Source organism: Triticum urartu, chromosome 3, assembly GCF_003073215.2.
Source record: "Triticum urartu cultivar G1812 chromosome 3, Tu2.1, whole genome shotgun sequence".
Classification (NCBI taxonomy): Eukaryota; Viridiplantae; Streptophyta; class Magnoliopsida; order Poales; family Poaceae; genus Triticum; species Triticum urartu.
The window spans coordinates 716,383,940-716,405,231 of NC_053024.1; the positions used below are offsets into that span (position 1 = coordinate 716,383,940).

The 21,292-nt window shown below is 44.9% G+C and overlaps 3 protein-coding genes and 2 non-coding genes across 5 annotated transcripts; 3 read left to right on the forward strand and 2 right to left on the reverse strand.

The window, feature by feature from the left end:
* Nucleotides 1-150: 150 nt before the first annotated feature.
* On the forward strand, nt 151-863 carry LOC125549370 (probable calcium-binding protein CML31). The gene has a single exon (XM_048712803.1). It carries the CDS (start codon nt 252-254, stop codon nt 708-710), a length of 459 nt encoding a protein of 152 aa, XP_048568760.1. The 5' UTR covers nt 151-251; the 3' UTR covers nt 711-863.
* A 2,806-nt stretch (nt 864-3,669) lies between these two features.
* On the forward strand, nt 3,670-4,414 carry LOC125549371 (probable calcium-binding protein CML31). Its single transcript, XM_048712805.1, has one exon. It carries the CDS (start codon nt 3,797-3,799, stop codon nt 4,250-4,252), a length of 456 nt encoding a protein of 151 aa, XP_048568762.1. The 5' UTR covers nt 3,670-3,796; the 3' UTR covers nt 4,253-4,414.
* Nucleotides 4,415-13,359: 8,945 nt separating this feature from the next.
* LOC125549372 (probable calcium-binding protein CML31) lies at nt 13,360-14,153 on the forward strand. Its single transcript, XM_048712806.1, has one exon. The coding sequence runs from the start codon at nt 13,468-13,470 to the stop codon at nt 13,924-13,926; it is 459 nt and encodes a 152-aa protein (XP_048568763.1). The 5' UTR covers nt 13,360-13,467; the 3' UTR covers nt 13,927-14,153.
* Nucleotides 14,154-17,564: 3,411 nt separating this feature from the next.
* TRNAK-CUU lies at nt 17,565-17,637 on the reverse strand. Its single transcript has one exon. It is a non-coding gene; the product is annotated as a tRNA-Lys (tRNA).
* Nucleotides 17,638-17,742: 105 nt separating this feature from the next.
* On the reverse strand, nt 17,743-17,818 carry TRNAK-CUU. Its single transcript has one exon. It is a non-coding gene; the product is annotated as a tRNA-Lys (tRNA).
* Nucleotides 17,819-21,292: the final 3,474 nt, after the last annotated feature.

Below are 21,292 nucleotides of genomic sequence, written 5' to 3' on the forward strand. Positions count from 1 at the left end.
GACCACCCAGAAGAAAAAGAAAACCTGCCGTTGTCCAATCCGCCACACGGCATGAACGTCCACGGCGACCAGGGCATCTCTCTTCCCGCCCTGCATGCCGTGAAGCTTCCAAGGACCGCGTAGCGCCATGAGTATATATGCACACGCGCACCTCAAAGATCGTGCAGCAGCAACCTTCAGCTCTATAGCAAAGCAGAGGATCTAGGAAGCACAGGCAGGGTCAAGATCAACTACTAAAGCATCCGGCGAGAATGGTTGCCACAAAGACGGGCGAGCTGAGGGCGCTGTTCTTGTCACTGGACCGGGACGCGGACGGCAGGATCTCCGCCGCGGAGCTGCGGGGGTGCATGCGGGCGACGCTGGGCGAGGACGTGCCGGTCGAGGAGGCCGAGGCGCTGGTGGCGTCCGCAGACGCGGACGGCGACGGGCTGCTGTGCGAGGCCGAGTTCCTCGAACTGGCGCAGCAGGCGGCCTGGGCGGGCGACGCGGGGGAGGAGGACGACGAGCTGAGGATCCGGGCGCTGAGGGAGGCGTTCGGGATGTACGAGATGGAGGGGCAGGGGTGCATTACGCCGGCCAGCCTGGGGCGGATGCTCGGCAGGCTCGGGGCCGAGCGGGGCGCCGGCGAGTGCCGCGCCATGATCTGCCGGTTCGACCTCGATGGCGACGGCGTGCTCAGCTTCGATGAGTTCAAGATCATGATGAGCTAGAGCTAGCTAGCCTGACCCCAGACCCAAGCGTATACCCGTTCCGTCTTGCATATAGCCCCTTCGCTCATTCATTCATTCATTTGATTGTTACATGGTAGTAGTACAAAATTTGTCATGATGAGGTAATTGATCTATGTGAATACTTTTGGTCTCGATCGATTGTCGGTGCTCTTGGAATTGGATCGTGGGTTTCTCGAGGAATTCAAATGCCCAAAATGAATGGAAAACATGAATGTGAAGCGCCTGACTTGTCATCCTCGGCTCCAAACCCTTTATAACGCGTTTGGCAATATTTCGAAAGGGAAATGGGAGTTTAGAGTAGGAAGTTGTATTGTGATTAGCCATGAGATGAGTCGTTTATTCCCAATCCTATGTTTGGCGCACGATAGGAAGTCTCATGACTATTCCCTTATGAATTCTGAATCCTTTCAACCAAACAATAGATTTAAAGTCTCGTACCTCTTCAATTCAGATTCCCCAGCTCTAATTACCCCCAACCAAACACGTTGTTAGGCCTTGTTAGGTAGTCAGGGGACCAACCCCCTAGGCCATCCAGTCCACCCATGGATTGGGTGATCCCCACTCCCTCAACCAATCCGTGTAGGGATTAAACCTCTAGATCCCCTCAATCACTCGCTCATCCAATCATGTTCGGTTAAACCCCTCCTGGCAGGTAGCCGCTGCCGCCGAGTTCACATTGGGCTTCGCCGTCGCCGAGAGTTCACCTGCAGGTCCCGCGTGGTTTGTTTCCACGGGTGAGGTGACAATTATGTTTCCCCTTATTTTCGCGTGGTTGGAGGGTTTTGGTTGGGGAACAGCCCATGCGGGGCTGAACTAAACCCGCACGAACTGATGGGCCGAGGTACACCCCGGCGGAGGTGCTACCTATGGGCCCATGTGGATTGAGCAAGGAACACCGCGTGTATGGGCGTAATCGGACAAGTACTTAGAGCGAGGGCTGCATGTGCATAGTTTTTTTTTCAATTAAAAATATAGGAGTAACCAGATACACACTCGGGTTATATGGTTTACATTTGAGAGTCGTAGCACCCAATATACCGAAAATGTCCCTGTTGTACTATTTAGGCACCAAATATGTGTAAGTTACCAAAAAATTATTTAGGGCCTCTATTCAATTTCTATGCCGTAGACTAAAATCCAACCATCATCTTTTTTTCTTCTTCCTCCAGCTTTTATTTCGTCCGGCCGTTCCTCCTTCCACAAGACCGTCTTACCCAAATTGCAAATTCAATGAACTTACATTTTTTTAAGAAAAAGACAGCCTTCCTCTCTGATTTTCTATTAAAGAGTTAATTTGGTTCGTATCTTACTAACTAACTCCCACCAGCAAATACAACAAAGCTAAAAACATCTTCAAACGAAGAAGCAAAATATCTGGAAAAAAACAGCTCAGCAGAGGAAGAACCTAGAGTCTCCAACACCACAAACAAGGGCAGGCACAAACATATTACACAAACCACCAGAGTTTTAAACTCAACAACACTAGAAGCTACCAACACAAGACCTGGAGCAAAACCACAACTACAAATACAGAAGATAAATTCGAAGAAGACATCAGCATCCATGGGAAAGACATCACCAAGCAAAAGTCTGCTTTCAGAAAAAATCCAAAGCATCAGTCCAGTATTAGCCACTGATCCCTGAGAACTCCTAGTCTCCGCCCTTGTGAATCTCTAGACACCTCGTTTGCTACATGCTCTATGATTCTTACCCCGCATCAACACTCTATCATTGATGAGAATAATTGAATCATGATTGTGGCAGAGAAGAAGGGGCGTGGAGCCCGGGTGTAGCATTGGAGGAGACGGAGTCGTCGAGTTCCAGCAAGGGTGTGACTGGGCTGCTTGAGTGGTGGAGCGGTGGCGGAGGCGAGATAGAAAACGGATGTAGAGAAAAATGGAAGGATAGATGCATGGGGTCCGGGATGAGTTTTGGGTGGCCGGGGGTGTCGAAGTCTTGCATGGCTACTGTTCAGACTCCCTTAAAGCCTCTCACTTTTGTTTCGACTTTGCAGAAAATGCGTCCACCCCGATGGGCGGATCGATATAGACCCGTGTTCAATGGCTAAACACGTTCGGACCATGCCGTCCGAACGGTTGTGGACTATTTATGGACCCGTTTTGGAGATGACCTAACGGAACCAAGCATATCTCAAAAATCATGCGCAATTATTGAACGGAGGCAAGTGAAATGTGTACGCGTTGCATCAACGCTCCAAACGATACAGTTGACAAAATACAATTGCTCCATCCAACGGTAGTGGCACGAGGGACTCTGGTATCACAACCCATCAGGGTTCAAATTCTGATGTTCGCATTTATTTCTGGATTTATTTAAGGATTTTCGGCGATGCGCTTCAGTAAGAGGAGAAGTTCCCGTCGACTACGAGGTGCCTATGGTGACTTCGTAAATTTCAAGATGATATGCATGCTCAGTCTTTCGTAGATGCTCATAAGAGCAGGGTGTGTGTGTGCGTTCATATCGATGAGTGTATACGCGTGTATATGAGCGCTTGTGTTTGTATTAAAGTTAAAAAGAAAACAGCAGTGGCACGATGCCGACGTGGAATGAATTTGCTTCCGAACCCACGCACGCGAACGCGGGGACGGGCCAGAAGACTACACGCGACGCCAACCGATGCCGACCCCTTTTGCCAAGTCGGACCGCAGCACGCGCAACCAACACACATTCCGGCAGTTCCCCGCGTGCTTTTCTTTGTTTCTCGAATTAATCGACAGTCGCACACCACGCGAAAGCTTCGAATTCATTTCGTGGAGAATACTGATCTGCCGTGGTTGACCACGGAGACGAGAAGAATAACCCGCAGTCAAACCCCGCGACACGGCATTGTCCATGACGACCACGGCATCTCTCCTCATGCCGGGAAGCTTCCAAGGAATGCGTTGCGCCCAGAGTATATATGCACACCCGCACCTCCAAGATCATGCATGGCAGCAGCGCAATCTTTATAGCAATCAGAGGATCTAGGAAGCCCAGGCAGAATCAAGATCAACTAGTACTAAACTCTTATTAAGAGCCTCTCTAGCGTCAACCATCCGGCGAGAATGGTGGTGTCGTCGGGCGAGCTGAGGGCGCTGTTCGCGTCGCTCGACAGGGACGCGGACGGCCGGATCTCGGCGGCGGAGCTTCCGGGGTGCATGCGGGCGACGCTGGGCGAAGACGTGCCGGCGGAGGAGGCCGATGCCCTGGTGGCGTCGGCGGATGCGGACGGCGACGGGCTGCTGTGCGAGGCCGAGTTCCTCGAGCTGGCGCAGCAGGCGTCCTGGGCGGGCGACGCGGGGGAGGAGGACGACGAGCTGAGGATCCGGGCGCTGAGGGAGGCGTTCGGGATGTACGAGATGGAGGGGCAGGGGTGCATCACGCCGGCCAGCCTGGGGCGGATGCTCGGTAGGCTCGGCGCTGAGCGGGGCGCCGGCGAGTGCCACGCCATGATCTGCCGGTTCGACCTGGACGGCGACGGCGTGCTGAGCTTCGACGAGTTCAAGATCATGATGAGCTAGGGACCTCGCGCCTGGAACCAATGATATATCAGTTCCATCTTGCATATAGCTTCTTCGCTCGTTCGTTCATTCATTCGATTGTTATATGGTACTAGTACAAACTACAAAGTTGTAATGGTGATGCACAGACAGTAATTGATCTATGTGAATATCTTTGGTCTCCATCGATCGTGCTCTTCGAATTGGATCGTGGGTTTCTTTGCGAATTCAGACGCCCAAACTATTTATTTACGCTAATGCTAAAAATCCGACATCTGATTTTTGGGTCGTCCCAGAGAACGAATTTTTGGCCGCTACATCCGCTAGCACAAATCTTGGCACATGTTAGGTCATGGCCAGGGAGGTCGTTCAATACCGAATCGAAGCAACTGAGTGAACCTCCCCCACCCCCGCAGCACCACCTTATCCCTTCACCGACAATTCAAGGAGCTATGCTCTGGCATCGGCGCGCGGACCACGGAGGACGTCTTGTGGCAATAGGGGCGGCTGAAGCAGTGTGAGAGTCGGATGCGGCGGCAGGAGCGGCTACCCCTGGCCAACGACACCTTCTGCTCGTTGCCGGGAGCTGCGACGGTACGGTGGTTGCCCATGGCCAATGTCGAGTGGAAGCCCCTACTCCCGGTTTTTTCTGGCGTCTTCACAGCGCCCCGGCCTTCTCCCGCACCCGAAGAGCTCGAAGGCGGCGAGGTCGTCCACCCGTCCACTAGGTCTCCCCACACAACGTCAATCCTCCTATGTCCTTTTTTCCCAAGTGTGGCTACTTTGAACAAATCTCTAGATGCTCTTTTGTGCTAACTCCCACTAGAACATGACAATTTAGTTGAAAATGTCGATGTGGCAAATTGAGTAGAACATGGCAAATTGTTGAACATTTAGCATATTCCGATACTATTTTAGTGAATTTAGATTTTGGACTTATTGTTGTCTTTGGTAAATGTTGAGTCGAACATGACAATTTTATTGTAAATGTCGAACATGGCAAATTGAGATAGAACTTGGCATTTGTGTAGGACTTGGCAAAAAAAGTTGAGCCCGCAGCTGTGTGCGCGCACATGGTTGATGTGCTCCGCCAAATGCTTGTCCTCCAGCTAGCTCTGATCTGCACGTGGGTGATGGTGAATCATTTTTATGCTTCATCTATCATCCGGGTAACATGTCAAAATGCCATGGCAAATTTGCATAAGTACATGGTTTTTAGTTGGCAAAGTTCACAATCTGTACATAGCTTTATGTTTTCTTCCCATGGTTCCTTATATTTTTTTGACAGGTTTAGTCACTATTTCCTGAAGGCAAATTCCACCAAAATTTATAATATGTAAAATGCCATAGCAATTAGTCTTATTTTGATCGCAATTTTCACCCAATTTCACATTCTCAAAATTTCCATGCCAATTAGTATGCATTTTTGGCCATGATCATATGACACTTTTTATATGTTGCATTGCAAAATTGCCATGGCTATCAGTCTACAAAATTTCCATGGTACTTATATCTTCTTTGTATATGTACTACGATCTTTATGGATTTGCAATAAATTATAGAAAAAAATCCTGAATTTTGCATGACCACATTTTTATCACTTTTGCCATGAATTAGAGATTGTTCCTTTTTCATACACATGGCAATGTTAGAGATCGTCTGCCATCAAATAGAGATTGTTTTGCCATGTCAACAAACTATGTTCATGGTATTTTTTAAAAGATTTCCCATGTCAATGTACTTTTTGTTTTTTCTCATTTTTTCCATCAGCTAGAGAATATAAATTCAAATGTTCCATGAATAAGAGTTCACTTAATTTCATAGCTCATGAAAAATTGAAATACTCAACCATGGCAAATTTATATTCAAATCCATCACAATTTTTTGTTTCCCATGACCATGGCAAATCTATTTTTAAAGACATGGTAAATTTATTTTTATACAGATGGCAAATTTATTTTCATATCAATGGCAACTTTAGTTTTTTCATGGTCCCATGCATGGCAAAAAAAAATTCATAACCATGGCAAAAAACATATTTTTCTCTTTTTGCAATGTTTTTTATTAACCAAGACAAGTTTTCTTACATCACATGGCAATTATATTATTTTTCTACCATGGCACGTTCATTTTCCCCATGCATGTGAATCTGGATGTTATGACAAATAGCATGGCCTTTTTGTTACTGCCGTGACTAGCACGGGAGAGACAGAAACCAACTTATATCTAAATCTTAACTCCTAACGGAACCAATTCTATTGGAAAACATGCATAATTATTGAACATAGACAAGTGATTTTTTTAACAAACCAAGAGGCAAGTACGCGTTGCATCAATACTCCCAACCAAATTGTGACACGAACCAATATGTGGTTAGATGATTAGGAGGACTGTGGTATCTCAGCCTATTAAGGTTCAAGTCCTGATGCTCGCATTATCTTTGATTTATTTAAGAATTTTCAGTGATGCGTGTTCAGTGAAAGAGACATTCCCGTCGACTACGAGATGCCTGTGGTGACTCCGTAAATCTTAAGACGATATGCCTGCTCAGCCTGTCGAAGGCACTCATAGGGGTAGGGTGTGCGCGTATATTCATAGAGGTGAGTATACACATGTGTGTGTATATAAGCGTCTGCGTCGTGTCTAAAAACCCAAACCGTTGACAAAATACAATGGCTCCATCCAACAACAGTGGGAGGATGTCGACACGGAATGTATGTGCTTACGAACCCACGCACGCGAGTGCGGGCGCAGAGTACTACTAGTACTCGAGTAAAGTATGATTTAAACCTTGATTTCATATGATTAGTTGGAATTAAACCCTAACCTCTTAATCCCCAAAATTGATACCTTGTACTCACGGATTCTGATCAATCCAAACCCTGAATCCGCTTAGATCAATTTGGTACGTCGGAAAATTGACAATCCCGGCCGGGATCACTCTATGCACTTACTGATTACACAAATCACATGTCTTTAGAATAACGGGCAACAACGCTAGCCAGTCGGACACGCAACACATTTGTGATGGATAGCAGGGCGCCACCGGGTGGATGCTTTACGTTTTTCTTTTTTTAAAACAGGTTATGTTATTTTTATTCCTATTTATTTTTCTTTTTCTTTTTCTTTTTCGTTCTTTTTTTCTTTTTATCATATGCGTGAACTTTTTAAAATAAAAAATCAAATTCGTGAATTTTTTTAAAATTTCTCAGTCTTTTTCGACTTCTAAAACTTTTTTCTGCAACTTCTTTAGGTATTTTTTTACAAAATCAACATAAAATTTCAAAATTGATGGTTTTTTTTCAAATCTGCGAATGCTGGGGCAGGCCCAACAGGCGCCGGACTGGAGCGAGGCCACCATACTTGGGCAAAGGTCTAAGCGTTTTTTCTCCTTTTCTATTTTTTCATTATTATTTGATATTTTCGTCAATTCATTTTTCTCTGTTTTGAAATTTATTATTCTGTTTGAAATTTATTCAAAAACTTGAAATATTGTTTCAATACCAAAAAAATGTTCTTGTTTTCAAATATTATTTACAGTTGTAGAAAATATTCTAGAATTCTAAAACATGTTCCCGTTTTTGAATTTATATTCAAAAATTTAAGAAATGTTTTTGTTTCATAAAAATTTGATTTTTTAAAGTATGTCGTTTCAATTTGTGTTCAAAACATTTCATCTATTGTTGGGAATTTTTTAAAAAGTGATCAAGTTTGTAAAATTTCATACACAATTTTAAATTCAGAATTGTTGATAAATTTCAAGAAGTGGTTAGGACATAACAAAATGTTCATTGGCAGTGACAGAAATTGCAAATAACAGAAGCATTCTAATTAGGGAAAACATTCGAATTGGTCATACAAGGCCATCAAAAAAATTGGGGACATTTAAGGGATGTCGAGAAACGAGGTACTCCCAAACGAACCCTTCTGGTCTACCCAAACACTCTATGTTGAACATAGTATTTTTCAGAAATCTGAAGACTGGCCCCAACTTTTGCAAGCATGTGGTCATGCCCATACTAGGCATCCATGCCTAATTTGAATGACTTCTGATACCATACGCACGTTGCAACACGTCCGACCATGTATTTGCCTTTTTTCACCGGAAAAAACCCTAGAAAATGCAAAACATGTCAAAATCCAAACAACTTGGTATGGTGCCTTGAGTTAATCATACAAGCTAGTGGAAAAAAAATTGAGGCCATTTGACAGATTTCCAAACAATGTGCTTTCAATAGACCCTTCTGGCCTATCCGAACACTCTCTATTAAACATGGTGTATTTTAGGATATCCTTCAAATGACCCGAACCTTTGCAAGCAGGTGGTCATGCCCATGATAGGCATCCATGCTAGATTTGAACCACTTCAGGCGTCGTATGCATGTTGCGATATGTCTAGCCATTTATCGGCCTTTTTTAACCGAGAAAACTTTAGAAAATGCAAAACTTGTCAAAAATTCAAACAACTTGGCATGGTTTTTAAAAAAGTTCATACAAGTCCATGAGAATTTTTGGAGTCATTTCGAAGGTTGTCAAAAAACAAAGTGCTCTTAGACAGCGCATTCTATCCACTCGGACATCGTCCGTTGAATATGGTCTATTTCTTGCCATTCTTGAAATGAAGCCATTTTTTACACGGCAGGTGGACATGCCCATGGTAGGCATTCATGGCTGGTTTGCACCATTTTCGACACCGTATGCAAGTTATGAATATTTGTATTTAATGAACAAAATTAAAATGCAAAGATTTTTTTGAAACTTGGAACATATTTTTAAAAGCATGATTTTTTAGAAATACAAAAGAAACAAAAAAAAGGAAAAATCAAAAAGAAACAAAAACATACAGAAAAAAGAGAAAAGAAATGGTGGGAATAGATCAGTTTGCTACAGTAAACCGGTCGCTGAGGGACCTTTTGGGAACCTTTATCGATGTTTTTACCTTAATGTTTCTTTTCTGATATTTTGTTTTCCTTTTTTTTCAATTTTTCTTCTTCTTCTTTTTATTTTATTTTTTTCCTTTTCCTTTTCGTCATGTTTATTTTTTAAAATCTACATAAAATTTAAAAATGTTGTATTTTCAAGTATTTGTCCCAAATTTAAGAATTGTTCCCGTTTTAAATTCTCTTCGGATATGTTAAAAAAAATTGCTTATAAAAATATTCAGAAATAAAATAATACTCACAAAATAAAATAAATGCTCGGATATTTCAAAAAAATGTTCTCGTTTTCCAATTTTGTTCATAAATTAAAAAATTATTCATGTTTAAAATTTGTTCGCAAATACCAAGAACGTTTGGTGGAGTTTGAATATTCTTTGGGAATTAAAAAAATATCCTTGTTTTCAAAGTTTGTACACAAATATCAAAACGAATAATTTAAAATTTGTTCGAAAATTTCATAAAACTCAGGGAATTTTTAAAAAAAACTCGTTTAGGAAAAAGTCACAAATTAAAAAATTATGGATGTTTTAATTTTTTCCATAAATTCAAAAAAACGAGGAATTTTAAAGAATGTTCACATTTGCAAGGAAATTCTCGTTATATTGGAAAACGATCTAGTTTTAAAATTTTGTTCCTGTTATTTAAAAATCTTGGAACTTTCCAATAATGTTCATGTTTTTCAAAAAATGTATAGAAATTTCAAATTTTATTCAGATTTGTTTTTCAGAAACCTGGTCATGTTTTCCGAAATGTTTGTAAATAATTCAAAATTCTGTACCATGCAGGAAGGAATTCTGCGACATTGAATGTGCCGTTAGTGTTAATTCATAAACTATTTGCGCCTATAATAGGTACTAGTTAGCATGCACGTGCAACGCACATATTTTTTAAAAAGATAATACATGTTCATCCTAGTTAATAGATAAACATTAAAATAAAAAATATAGTGATGCACTACTTATAAATATTACACATTCAATAGATGATAATAATGTACTAATAATAAACTAACATTTTTCATTTAGCGGAAGAATATTGAATTTATTTGTTGTATTGAAGGGAGGATATTTTCTTTTTTTTTAACACGGGAGGATATTTCCTTTGCGGAGAGGAGTAACTAACCTATACAAACTTCTGATGCAATAAGTCTATAGGGCACATCTAGATGTGCTCTAGTTATTGCACATCTAAGTGAGTGAATCAAGTATAGAGAGGAAAAGAAAAAAGAAAAAAAATATCCACACGAATCTCAATGTAAGATCAATGACATAGGACTTAGATGTGCAATACTTATGGCACATCTAGATGTGCTTTAGCAAAACTGTATTAAAAATTTCCAACAACTGAAAAAGCTGGACAGTGGTAATAAATAGGAACATCGTGCGTTCGATTTTCCCAAAGAACAGAAATATGAATGTTTCAATAAAACTATATTTTCTAAATTTACATATAGATGTTCTGTTTGTTTATAAAATATCCATTAAAATGGAAAATTAATTAGGCTATGTTGTTGTCTTTGATTTATCCAGATTTCCACGGAAACAAAGCACTCAAGAGGATCAAAAGGCCAAAGCTGTTGTCTTTTTTTTTTTGCCGAGCGACACAACCTGCACCTGATCAGGCCCTGGGACCTGGGTATCTCTTGGTTGCTTTTAGGAAAAATATTCCAAACTTTTATGCTCGGCTTCAACTTCTGAAGGATTCTGACAAAAAAGAGAGGAGTTAAGTCGCTAACATGACCATTCTAAGGAATCTGTGTCAAATATTAGTATTAGAGGTGAGATTAGGATTTCCCCTAAAACATGAGATTATGATTGATGGGTCAAATAATGTCAAACTTTTGGGAGAAATCAAGGAGAGAAGGTGTCACATCAAGTTTGTAGTGATGTAGTGCCTGTCACCACGAAATCTTATGCAGCAGAATATCTAACAAAGGATCAGTGCACACCAGCGCGCATCAAAAGTTCAGGGCACAACCCACTATGCAGTACACAGCACGCAGACACAACATAGACGCCCGCCGTCCTCAACCTCCGGCCATGCACACTCTCCTTTGTCTGCACCCGCGTTCTCCTCAAGCAACATTCGCATTGCCTCCTCAAGCCCCGTTCGGGCGTCGTCCGTGCTTGCCCTCCTCAAGCTCCGGTCCGCATGGCCCGTACTCGCCCTTTGCTGTAAGGAGGAGGAGAGAGGGCACGAGCAGAGAAGGGGACTCACTGGCCTCTCGCTCAGGCCACCGCGCGTCCCTCTGGCCGCCGGCCACGCACGCCCATGCTGAGCCAACTCCCTTACCTCGCATCCAGCATCTACCCGACGAGCCTCTCTTCACCTGGTCAAGCACCCCGCTCGCTGCCCCGAAGCTACGGCTCACACCCCATATCTCCCGCATGGCGAGCAACTGGCCACTGTGGCCGTGGCAACGGCCTCTAACACGTCGCCCATGCCGCCGAAATCTAGCGGCGCCGAAAGCGGTGCGCAGGTGGCGGTATGCTCGAGCGGCCCCTCGCTCTCGTCCGGATTGCGCCCGACGGTGACCTGGCCCTCCGCGTGATGATTGTGGCGATGTCGGCCAGTCGCACACACACGCCGCCCCGCTCCAGCGCGGACTCCGCCTCCAGCCGCAGCTCCTTCGCCTCCGGGATCTTCAGGGGTAATTACTAATTAGCGGCCGGGTGTGGTGTGGAGGCCTGTTCACAGAAGGAAATTGTTGACGTGATTTCAGGAACTCCTTGGATCGGGGGGCGGAAATCGTTGAGGTGATTTCAGGAACTCGTTGGATTGGGGGGCGGGTGGTGGAGTACGGTCAGTCATTGGAAATTACTAAGTGCACACCGTAAAACTATTAGATCAATGATGGTCGTTAGATTCAGATTTGTGGGACTAATCGTGCGGTGGTGAATGGGTCGTCCGGTGTTCTGGGTGTAATTACGGGGTGCACTTAAGAAAGTTTATGTTGGATTGTTTAATAGTAGTAGAGATTAGCAGCCGTTGAGTCTAGTGGCTAGCAGTACTCTTTTTTTTGGAGGGAAAATATGGTCGGCCTTTATTCAATAACAAAGAGTTTTGGGTACAATAAAGGGATCTGAGGGCTCCATGAGCCATACATGCCAACCAGAATCTAAATTTACCGAGTATCTAGCTAGCAGGCGAGCCTCTCCATTTGAACACGCCCTTCATAAACAGAGATCACCTCCTCAAACATGCTCCTGCCTTGCTATTTCATGTAGCACTGAACTGTAGCTGCACCGGCTGCCTCCAGTAATATCACGTACCACCCCCTGAGCATCCGATGCCACTCACAACTTCTGCAAATGTAAATCTTCCACCAAACAAAGCGCCTCACAACATGCTATAGCTTCCAAACTCGCAGGGTCCGTCACGCCTTCACAGACTCACGCCGACGAACCAAGATAGTTTCCAAAAGAATCGCAAGCTATAGGCGCTGCTGCCCCTTGGCCCAAGTTCTTCGAGACCGCACCATCAACATTGATCTTTCTAATACCGGCCGGGGGCGGTATCCACTTCGGAGCTTCATTGCCTGTGCATCCCATAGTTTGTTGCTGAACCGGTGAAACCTATTCAAGTTTTGAAATATAGTTCTGAACGGTTGTAGGCGGTTTAAAGATCCGCTTTGGGATGCTCTAATGGAGCCTATCTAAAAATCACGCACAATTATTGAACAGAGGCAAGTGAAATATGTACGCGTTGCATCAACGCTCCAAACAAAACAGTTGACAAAATACAATTGCTCCATCCAACAGCAGTGGCACGACGCCAACATCGAATGAATTTGCTTACGAACCCACCCACGCGAACGCCGGGCCGGCCAGAGTAACACTCCACACACGCGACTCCAACCTACTCCATCTGTTTCAAAATAGATGACTCAACTTTACGCGTAAGCAACAGATTTCGCCGCTTCTTCCCCGGCGTGCTTCTATTTGTTTCTCGAATTAATCGACACACGGACGCCACGCGAAAGCTTCGAATCCATTTCCTGGAGAATACTGACCTGCATGCCGTGGTTGACCACGCAGACGAGACCAGAAGAATAACCCGCGACGCGGCATGTCCACGACGACCACGCCATCTCTCCTCTCTCCCTGCATGCCGTGAAGCTTCCAAGGACCGCGTCGTGCCACGAGTATATATGCACACGCGCACCTCCAAGATCATCCATCGCAAGAACGCAAGCTTTATAGCGAAGCAGAGGATCGAGGAATCCCAGGCAGGATCAAGATCAACGACTAAAGTCATCTTAATAAGAGCCTCTCTATCGTCGACCATCCGGCGAGAATGGTTGCGAGGAAGTCGGGCGAGCTGAGGGCGCTGTTCTTGTCATTGGACCGGGACGCGGACGGCCGGATCTCGGCGGCGGAGCTGCGGGAGTGCATGCGGGCGACGCTCGGCGAGGACGTGCCGGCGGGGGAGGCCGAGGCGCTTGTGGCGTCCGCGGACGCTGACGGCGACGGGCTGCTGTGCGAGGCCGAGTTCCTCGAGCTAGCACAGCAGGCGGCCTGGGCGGGCGACGCGGCGGAGGAGGACGATGAGCTGAGGATCCGGGCGCTGAGGGAGGCGTTCGGGATGTACGAGATGGAGGGGCAGGGGTGCATCACGCCGGCCAGCCTTGGGCGGATGCTCGGCAGGCTCGGCGCCGAGCGGGGTGCCGGCGAGTGCCGCGCCATGATCTGCCGGTTCGACCTCGATGGCGACGGCGTGCTCAGCTTCGACGAGTTCAAGATCATGATGAGCTAGCTACCTAGCGCCTGGACCCAAGCATATACTCCTAGTATCGTCTGGCGCATAGAAGCTCCTTCGCTCGCTCGTTCATTCGTTCATTCGATTGTTATATATATAGTCCTAGTACGAAGTTGTAACGATGATGCACGGTCGTTGATCTATTGTCGATGCTCTTGTAATTGGATTTTGTGTTTCTTGAGGAATTCACATGCCCGAAATGAATGGAAAATGTGAATGTGAAAGGGTTGACTTGTCATCATGGGCTCCAAACCCTTTAGAGGAAACTTGCACCGGTGCTTAATGCTTAGTTGTCTCAAAAAATGTGTAAACCAAAGAACTATGGTGGTCTAGGTCTAAAAAATCTTCATCAGCAAAACAAATGCCTACTTATGAAATTTGCTATAAAAGCTTTCTTGCCAGACAAAACACATTGGTTAGAGTGGATCGCCTTACAACACCCAAATGCCCTCATTGCTCCACAAAATAGCCACTCCTTCATTTGCCGAACAATAAATCAACAGCTGCCAGCACTCCATGCCATCTCTTTTGTACTCACAAACTCTGACACTAATACGTACTTCTGGCTTGATACTTGGATACACAACCAACCCCTTGCTACTTTATTCCCCTGCCTGTATTCACACACCACTATACCACTAGCTCGTGTGGCTGCTGTCCTGAATCACGGTTTGGAAACAATCCTACGGAACCGCCTAACATCTGATGCTACTACCGAGTTGTGCGCTTTGTTGTCTCTCTTGCAGGATTTTCGGTTGTCGACAGGACCGGACGAGCGCTGCCTCAATGGTAGCCTGCGCTTCTCCATGAGGGCAGCATACACGCTAACCATGGGCTCCCACGATGACGACGACGATGTGCATGCCGTTGCCATCTGGTCTTCACGCGTTCCAAATCGCGTGAAGATCTTTGCATGGCTCCTGTTTCGCGATCGACTCAACTCAAAAAGCAACCTTCAGCGTAAGCATATCGTCACCGACTCACTATTGCCCGCGCTGCGGGCATGATGGTGAAACCAGCTCACACATATTCCTAGACTGTCCGCTTTCACAACGTATTTGGCAACGGATCGGCCTCTCTCCCTCGAGTACCATTGATGGACTCTGGGACTGCCGTCTACCTACACAAGTGGATGTGGTAATCTGGCACTCCGTCCTCCTCATCATCCGATGGAAGATTTGGGATTCCAGAAACGCTATGACTTTCAAGCAACAAAATCATCACAGTATCCTCACCCTCAGGCGAATCGTGGATGATCTCATGCTCTGGACGCACCGAATGAAGAAACCGGTGCACAAGCAGGGCGCCTCCTCCTGACGTTCCTACCTCTTATCACGACTACACGTGCTCATGTAATTCCCCTTTGTAATCAATCTGGCGATGGGTTACAAACTTGAGAATTTATTCAGGTGGGGAGCTCCCCCCCCCTTGGTGATTTTTCAAAAAAAACCTTTAGAGGGATGCAGGACCTGCTCTATTTCATTCATGAGGGAGTAACCAAATATCCGATAGTGTTATAAAGTATTGTTCAGAGTTTAGACTCATAGCATCCAATATAACAAAACACATCCAAATGGCCCCTACTAAATTATTTAGGGACCGGCTATGCTTAAGTTGCCTGAAAGTATATTTTGGGTAAGTCAATTTTTAGGCCTGCTAGATTAAGATTCAACTTTCTTCTTCCTCCAACTTTCTTCCTCGACGGACCGTTCCTCCTCCCATAAAATTGACTTACCCAGATTGCAAATTCAATAAACTTATATTTTTGAAGCAAAAGAGAGCCTTCCTCTTTGATTTCTATTGAAGAAACAATCTGCTTCAGTTCTCACAAACTAACACCCACCAACAAATTTAGCAAAGCTAAAAACATCATCAAACCAAGCGGTAAAACATCTAAAAGAAAATTAGCTCACCAGATGAAGAATCTAGCCTCCAATGCCACAACAAGAGTGGACACAAACATTACATAAAACACCAGAGTTATAAACTCAGCAACATTAGAAACTACCAGCACCAAACCTAGAGCCAAATACATAAGATAAAACCAAAAGCGGACATCAGCATTTAGGGGACAGACATCACCAAGCAAAGTTCAGCCTCCAGAAAAACTCCAAAGCACTAGTCTAGCATCAGCCCCTGATTCCTGTGAACTTTTGGTTTCCACCCTTGTTAAGCTCTATACACCTCATTTGCCACATGTTGTATGACTCTTAACCCCATCATGAGCACCCTTCAATTTTCTTTATCTATAGAATGGCCCAATAAGATATCCAATGACATATCAATTTGATGAGAATAATAGGATCATAATTAAGTTTTCTCTCAAACACAATATTATTCATGCATCTCCATATATATACCAGATTCTTATTTATCTTTGAAAAACATATAATCCAAACACGAAGACAAGTGATTAAGCTGTCAGGAAGATTTCTCAAATCGAAAGCACATTTGAACAAACTCCAAACCATTTAGCAACTAAGTGTTTGAAAAAAAGATGAACAATACCACAAAGAACACAACATTTGCTAACCTATCCAACCTCTCATCAGAAAATTGTCTTTGGTAAATATGCTCTTCTTAACCATCAGCCATAAAACACTTTAATTTTAGGAGCAACTTCTATTTTCCACATACATTTCTGTTGGAAGCCATTGTCTACAATAACGAGTTGTCTGTAAAAAGATTTTATATGAAGACACCATCAGATGTCAACATCCACAAGATGGTATCTTTTTTGTTGGACATTTTAATTTAATCAAGATGCAAAAGGCGATTATAGAGATCACAACTTTAAATATTTTCGTTTTAACTTTCACTTTTATGACGCGTATAACCAGTTTGCATTTTTTCCGCCTTATTCGACCTAATAAACGATAAAGTGGGGTTATTTAGTAAAACAATACGAAACATTGAACTTGTGAATTAATTGAAAGCAAAAGGGCAGAAAGTTTTTTGAAACAACTTCAACTATTTTTTTCCTATATATACCAGATTCTTATTTATCTTTGAAAAACATATAATCCAAACACGAAGACAAGTGATTAAGCTGTCAGGAAGATTTCTCAAATCGAAAGCACATTTGAACAAACTCCAAACCATTTAGCAACTAAGTGTTTGAAAAAAAAGATGAACAATACCACAAAGAACACAACATTTGCTAACCTATCCAACCTCTCATCAGAAAATTGTCTTTGGTTAATATGCTCTTCTTAACCATCAGCCATAAAACACTTTAATTTTAGGAGCAACTTTTATTTTCCACATACATTTCTGTTGGAAGCCATTGTCTACAATAACGAGTTGTCTGTAAAAAGATTTTATATGAAGACACCATCAGATGTCAACATCCACAAGATGGTATCTTTTTTGTTGGACATTTTAATTTAATCAAGATGCAAAAGGCGATTATAGAGATCACAACTTTAAATATTTTCGTTTTAACTTTCACTTTTATGACGCGTATAACCAGTTTGCATTTTTTCCGCCTTATTCGACCTAATAAACGATAAAGTGGGGTTATTTAGTAAAACAATACGAAACATCAAACTTGTGAATTAATTGAAAGCAAAAGGGCAGAAAGTTTTTTGAAACAACTTCAACTATTTTTTCCTATTAAATGCCAAAAAGGTAAACGCCCACCTTGGGGCTCGAACCCAAGACCACAAGGTTAAGAGCCTTGCGCTCTACCAACTGAGCTAGACGGGCTATTTGATAAAGTTTCAAACTTGCGAATTAATTCAAAGCAAAAGGGCAGAAAGTTTTTTGAAACAACTTCAACTATTTTTTCCTATTAAATGCCAAAAAGGTAAACGCCCACCTCCTTGGGGCTCGAACCCAAGACCACAAGGTTAAGAGCCTTGCGCTCTACCAACTGAGCAAGACGGGCTATTCGATAAAGTTTCAAAATTAGGAAATATATCAAGGCATGTTTGAAGTGATGTGTATTATAAACGGAAGGCCCCCGTTGGCCACATATCCAAATCAACTCACATACACTGCAGTATAAGGGCATGTAAAATGCATAGCCTCAAGGTGATGCCTCGCATGCCATGTAGGATCGGATATGACGTAAAGTAGGTTTGGATAGGAAAGCAGGATCCTCTCCAGGAGGCGGCTGCTTGAAGAGAAAAAGTGTAGTCCGGTGACAAAAGCTGAAAAGGTTGGAGTAAAAAATAGAGATGCATGTGTATTAGAGTCTTTATTTTTTATTTCTTAATGAGGTCCACTGATGATAGCTTGCATTGGGGAGAAAAATTAAATGTAGATGCCTCAAAATTACTTTTTGTCATGGGGCATATGTAACCATATGCCACCATTGTACATGCCCTAAGGCCTTTTCACCAATTTCAGGTGATGCCAGCATAAAGTACTATACGTGGAAGGTCCCCCTTGGAAGCTTTTTGAGCAGACGAACACCGAAAAGCAGTCGGCCGCAAGTAGGCACCAACCGAGGTGGCCAACGCACCGGAGAGCTCTGTGTAATGTAGTGTGTACCAGGTGCCAACCGAGCTAGGAAGAGGATCCTAGCCTCCTGACTTTTCATGGCTTTTTAGATCGACATGTTAATTAGCTTTGCTAATTAGGTCTATAGTCACAAGTCTCAACCAGCCAGTCGACTCCACGGTGATGGTCAGGATGAACTATATATTGGCCCTGCTTGATGACAATTCATAAACAGCATGCAGGTCGCTGCAAGGATCCAACATATTCGGTCTGTGTCAGCAGGGGACGTTGCCGAATGCTGACTGGTGGAATGCTGCATTTAACCTTGGGAATAGTTTGGACTGAAACCTTAATTTCAGTTTGGTTTCTCTATTAGATTGTGTTTGGTTGGTTTAAATGGGCTGAGAATCTAAAACAATCTGGTGTAGTTTGGATTCTGTCAACTACTGGATTGACTGGTTTGATCTGGACACAGATGATTTGGTCTCAAACCGTTTCAATCTGTGGACAGAATTCAGTTTCTCGATCAAATAGTACAAGACGGCCATTTACCAGTTCGCTTCACTCAATACACACGCACGTACTTAACTCAATTCAGTCCATCCATCAATGGCGTGCATGGAGGCATTGAGCATGAGTGGTCTGTCCGTGATCCCGATGGAGTACATGCGGTCTGAAGATATCGTCGACGTGGCTGGTTTCGACACCACCAACCCGGACTCTCCTGCGTGTCCGACGTGCCCGCGGCCGTGTCATGCATGTGGCCGGCCGTGGCATCCCGGCGGACCTCATCAACGCACTGCTCCCCGCCGGCTCCGGCTGCGGACTATGCACGCTCGCCGGGCACTCGCCCGTGTACGTCCATGTCAACAAAAGCTTACGAGTGCACGTCAGCGTGCTCGCGCCTTGGCTCCTCGCATCCTCTCCCTCGGATGGGTGGGCGAGCACGTCGATCCTCACTAGCATGGGTAGGCGAGCACGCCCGTTTCTTGTGTCCATGGTTTCAGACCATAGATTCAGTCCAAAAACGAAATATAGTTTGGACGGGTCTGATTAGAAAACGTACATAGTTTGGTTTGGTCTGGATAATGATGGTGAAATTTTAGATTGGATTGGTTTGGATGGAAGAGGTAGAGTCGTATGGTTTGGGTTGACTTCAGTTTGGTTTTGAAACTATTACCAGGTCTGCCCTGCATTGCTTGTATACCACAGTAGCAATGTTTGGTTTTACTACAGCCCATGTATTGCCGAAGATATTGAATACAGGCCGTCCAATAGCAAAGATCCAAGGGTAGTTAGATATCTGTACTGGTGAAACCGGATCAGCAGTATTGCTAGTACTGCGTGTCTCTCGTCCATCGGTATATGTGCTTGCAGTTTATTATGGGGAGATCACAGTCTTCACCCGGCGAGATTGATCAACCTGACCCAGCCGTTCTCCTTGTTAAATCGGTGACTCTCTGCACCTCCGAAAGATGCCCCTGGCCGCTCGTCTCCTCTTCGACCGCACGCCCGCCGGCCCGCCGCGCCACCATGATCGTGGACAGATGCTTCTACGGTTATGACGTTATGGCTCGTCGCCATGCACCCCATCATCACCCATAGCATCACGCTTACTGTGCCTCGTGCATGGCGGCAGCACATGGCAAACCACCCTGTGTCGCGGACGAGCTCGCCGCCGTTGACGACGAGGTCAGGATACGCCCGAAGAGCTGCGGCTAGGTGAGTGCCCGAGCGTGGTGGAACCGAGGTGGCAGCGACTAATTCATCCCACTCCCCTCAAATCCTGGGGTGGGGCTCCATTCCCTCCAATCTTTTAATGACACCTCTCTTCGTAAGCTTAAGTCTGTCAAAAACTGCCTATAAGTGTATCATTGCTCGTGGTGGAACCTCGTGCTAGTTCGTGCTAACCCTGTCCTCGCTAGGCTCATGGTCGTCTTTTTTCATTTTACTAGTGCTCTACTTCGGCCGCATCTCGCGGGACGTGGAGCTGCTCATCTACCTTTGCTGTGAGATCGACAACCACATCGTGTGCTAGAATGCTCACCCAGGCATATTGCTCGACCTGCTTGTGTCCTGGTCATCACCGCCGTTGTCATCGGCGTGCACGATGGCTCACCAGAGCAATTCCCTTTATGAACAAGAATAGTTTTCAACGTAAGTTTTCTGATGAATCAGAGATGTATGTAGTACTATTCTTAAAAATCACGATGGGATCACAGATATACTGCTCGCTTCCCAGTAGCAGTATAAGGTACCGTAAAAACCCTCATTGCGGAATCCATCCATCCTACAGGTACAGCACTTCCATTCCATTTAGTGAGAACACACCGTATATATGATACTGGCTAGGCTACGCTGGCTGATCTTCTATATTTAGTACTAGTAATATATCTCCCCCAACATCAATCAATTTTTCCTATGTACTATGTATGTATGCTCTCTACGGACGATCATCTTGGTCCGCAGTGGAGGTCCTGGTGGTGAGGGAGGGCCTCATCTTGACGATCTGCTCGTCGTCGGCGAGGCCCATCCTCTTGGCCTACATGCCGGCCTCGAAGAAGCGCCCACCGCGCTCCTCATGTAGGAGGTGCTTTCCCTCGCGTTTATCCTCTTCCTGATCCTCTCTTGCAGGCTGCTCAGCCGGTGGTCACCGTTCAGCTCGGGGGTGGACTCGTTAAATTCGAGAGCCGCCACATGTTCCGCTGCGGCCTGGATGGCCACAACATCCATGATCCAGCACTACAGCCGCGAGCGCTCAGAACGCTTGCAGCGGCGTGCAATGGGAGGGTAAGCGGCCACTCGGTACGGAGCCGAGAGCTGGCGGAGAAGGACTCCGTAGGAAGACGCACGAAAATGCTCCGCGCCGCGGACAGGCAGCGCCTTCACGTCCCGCGGGGCCTCGCGAAGCCACACT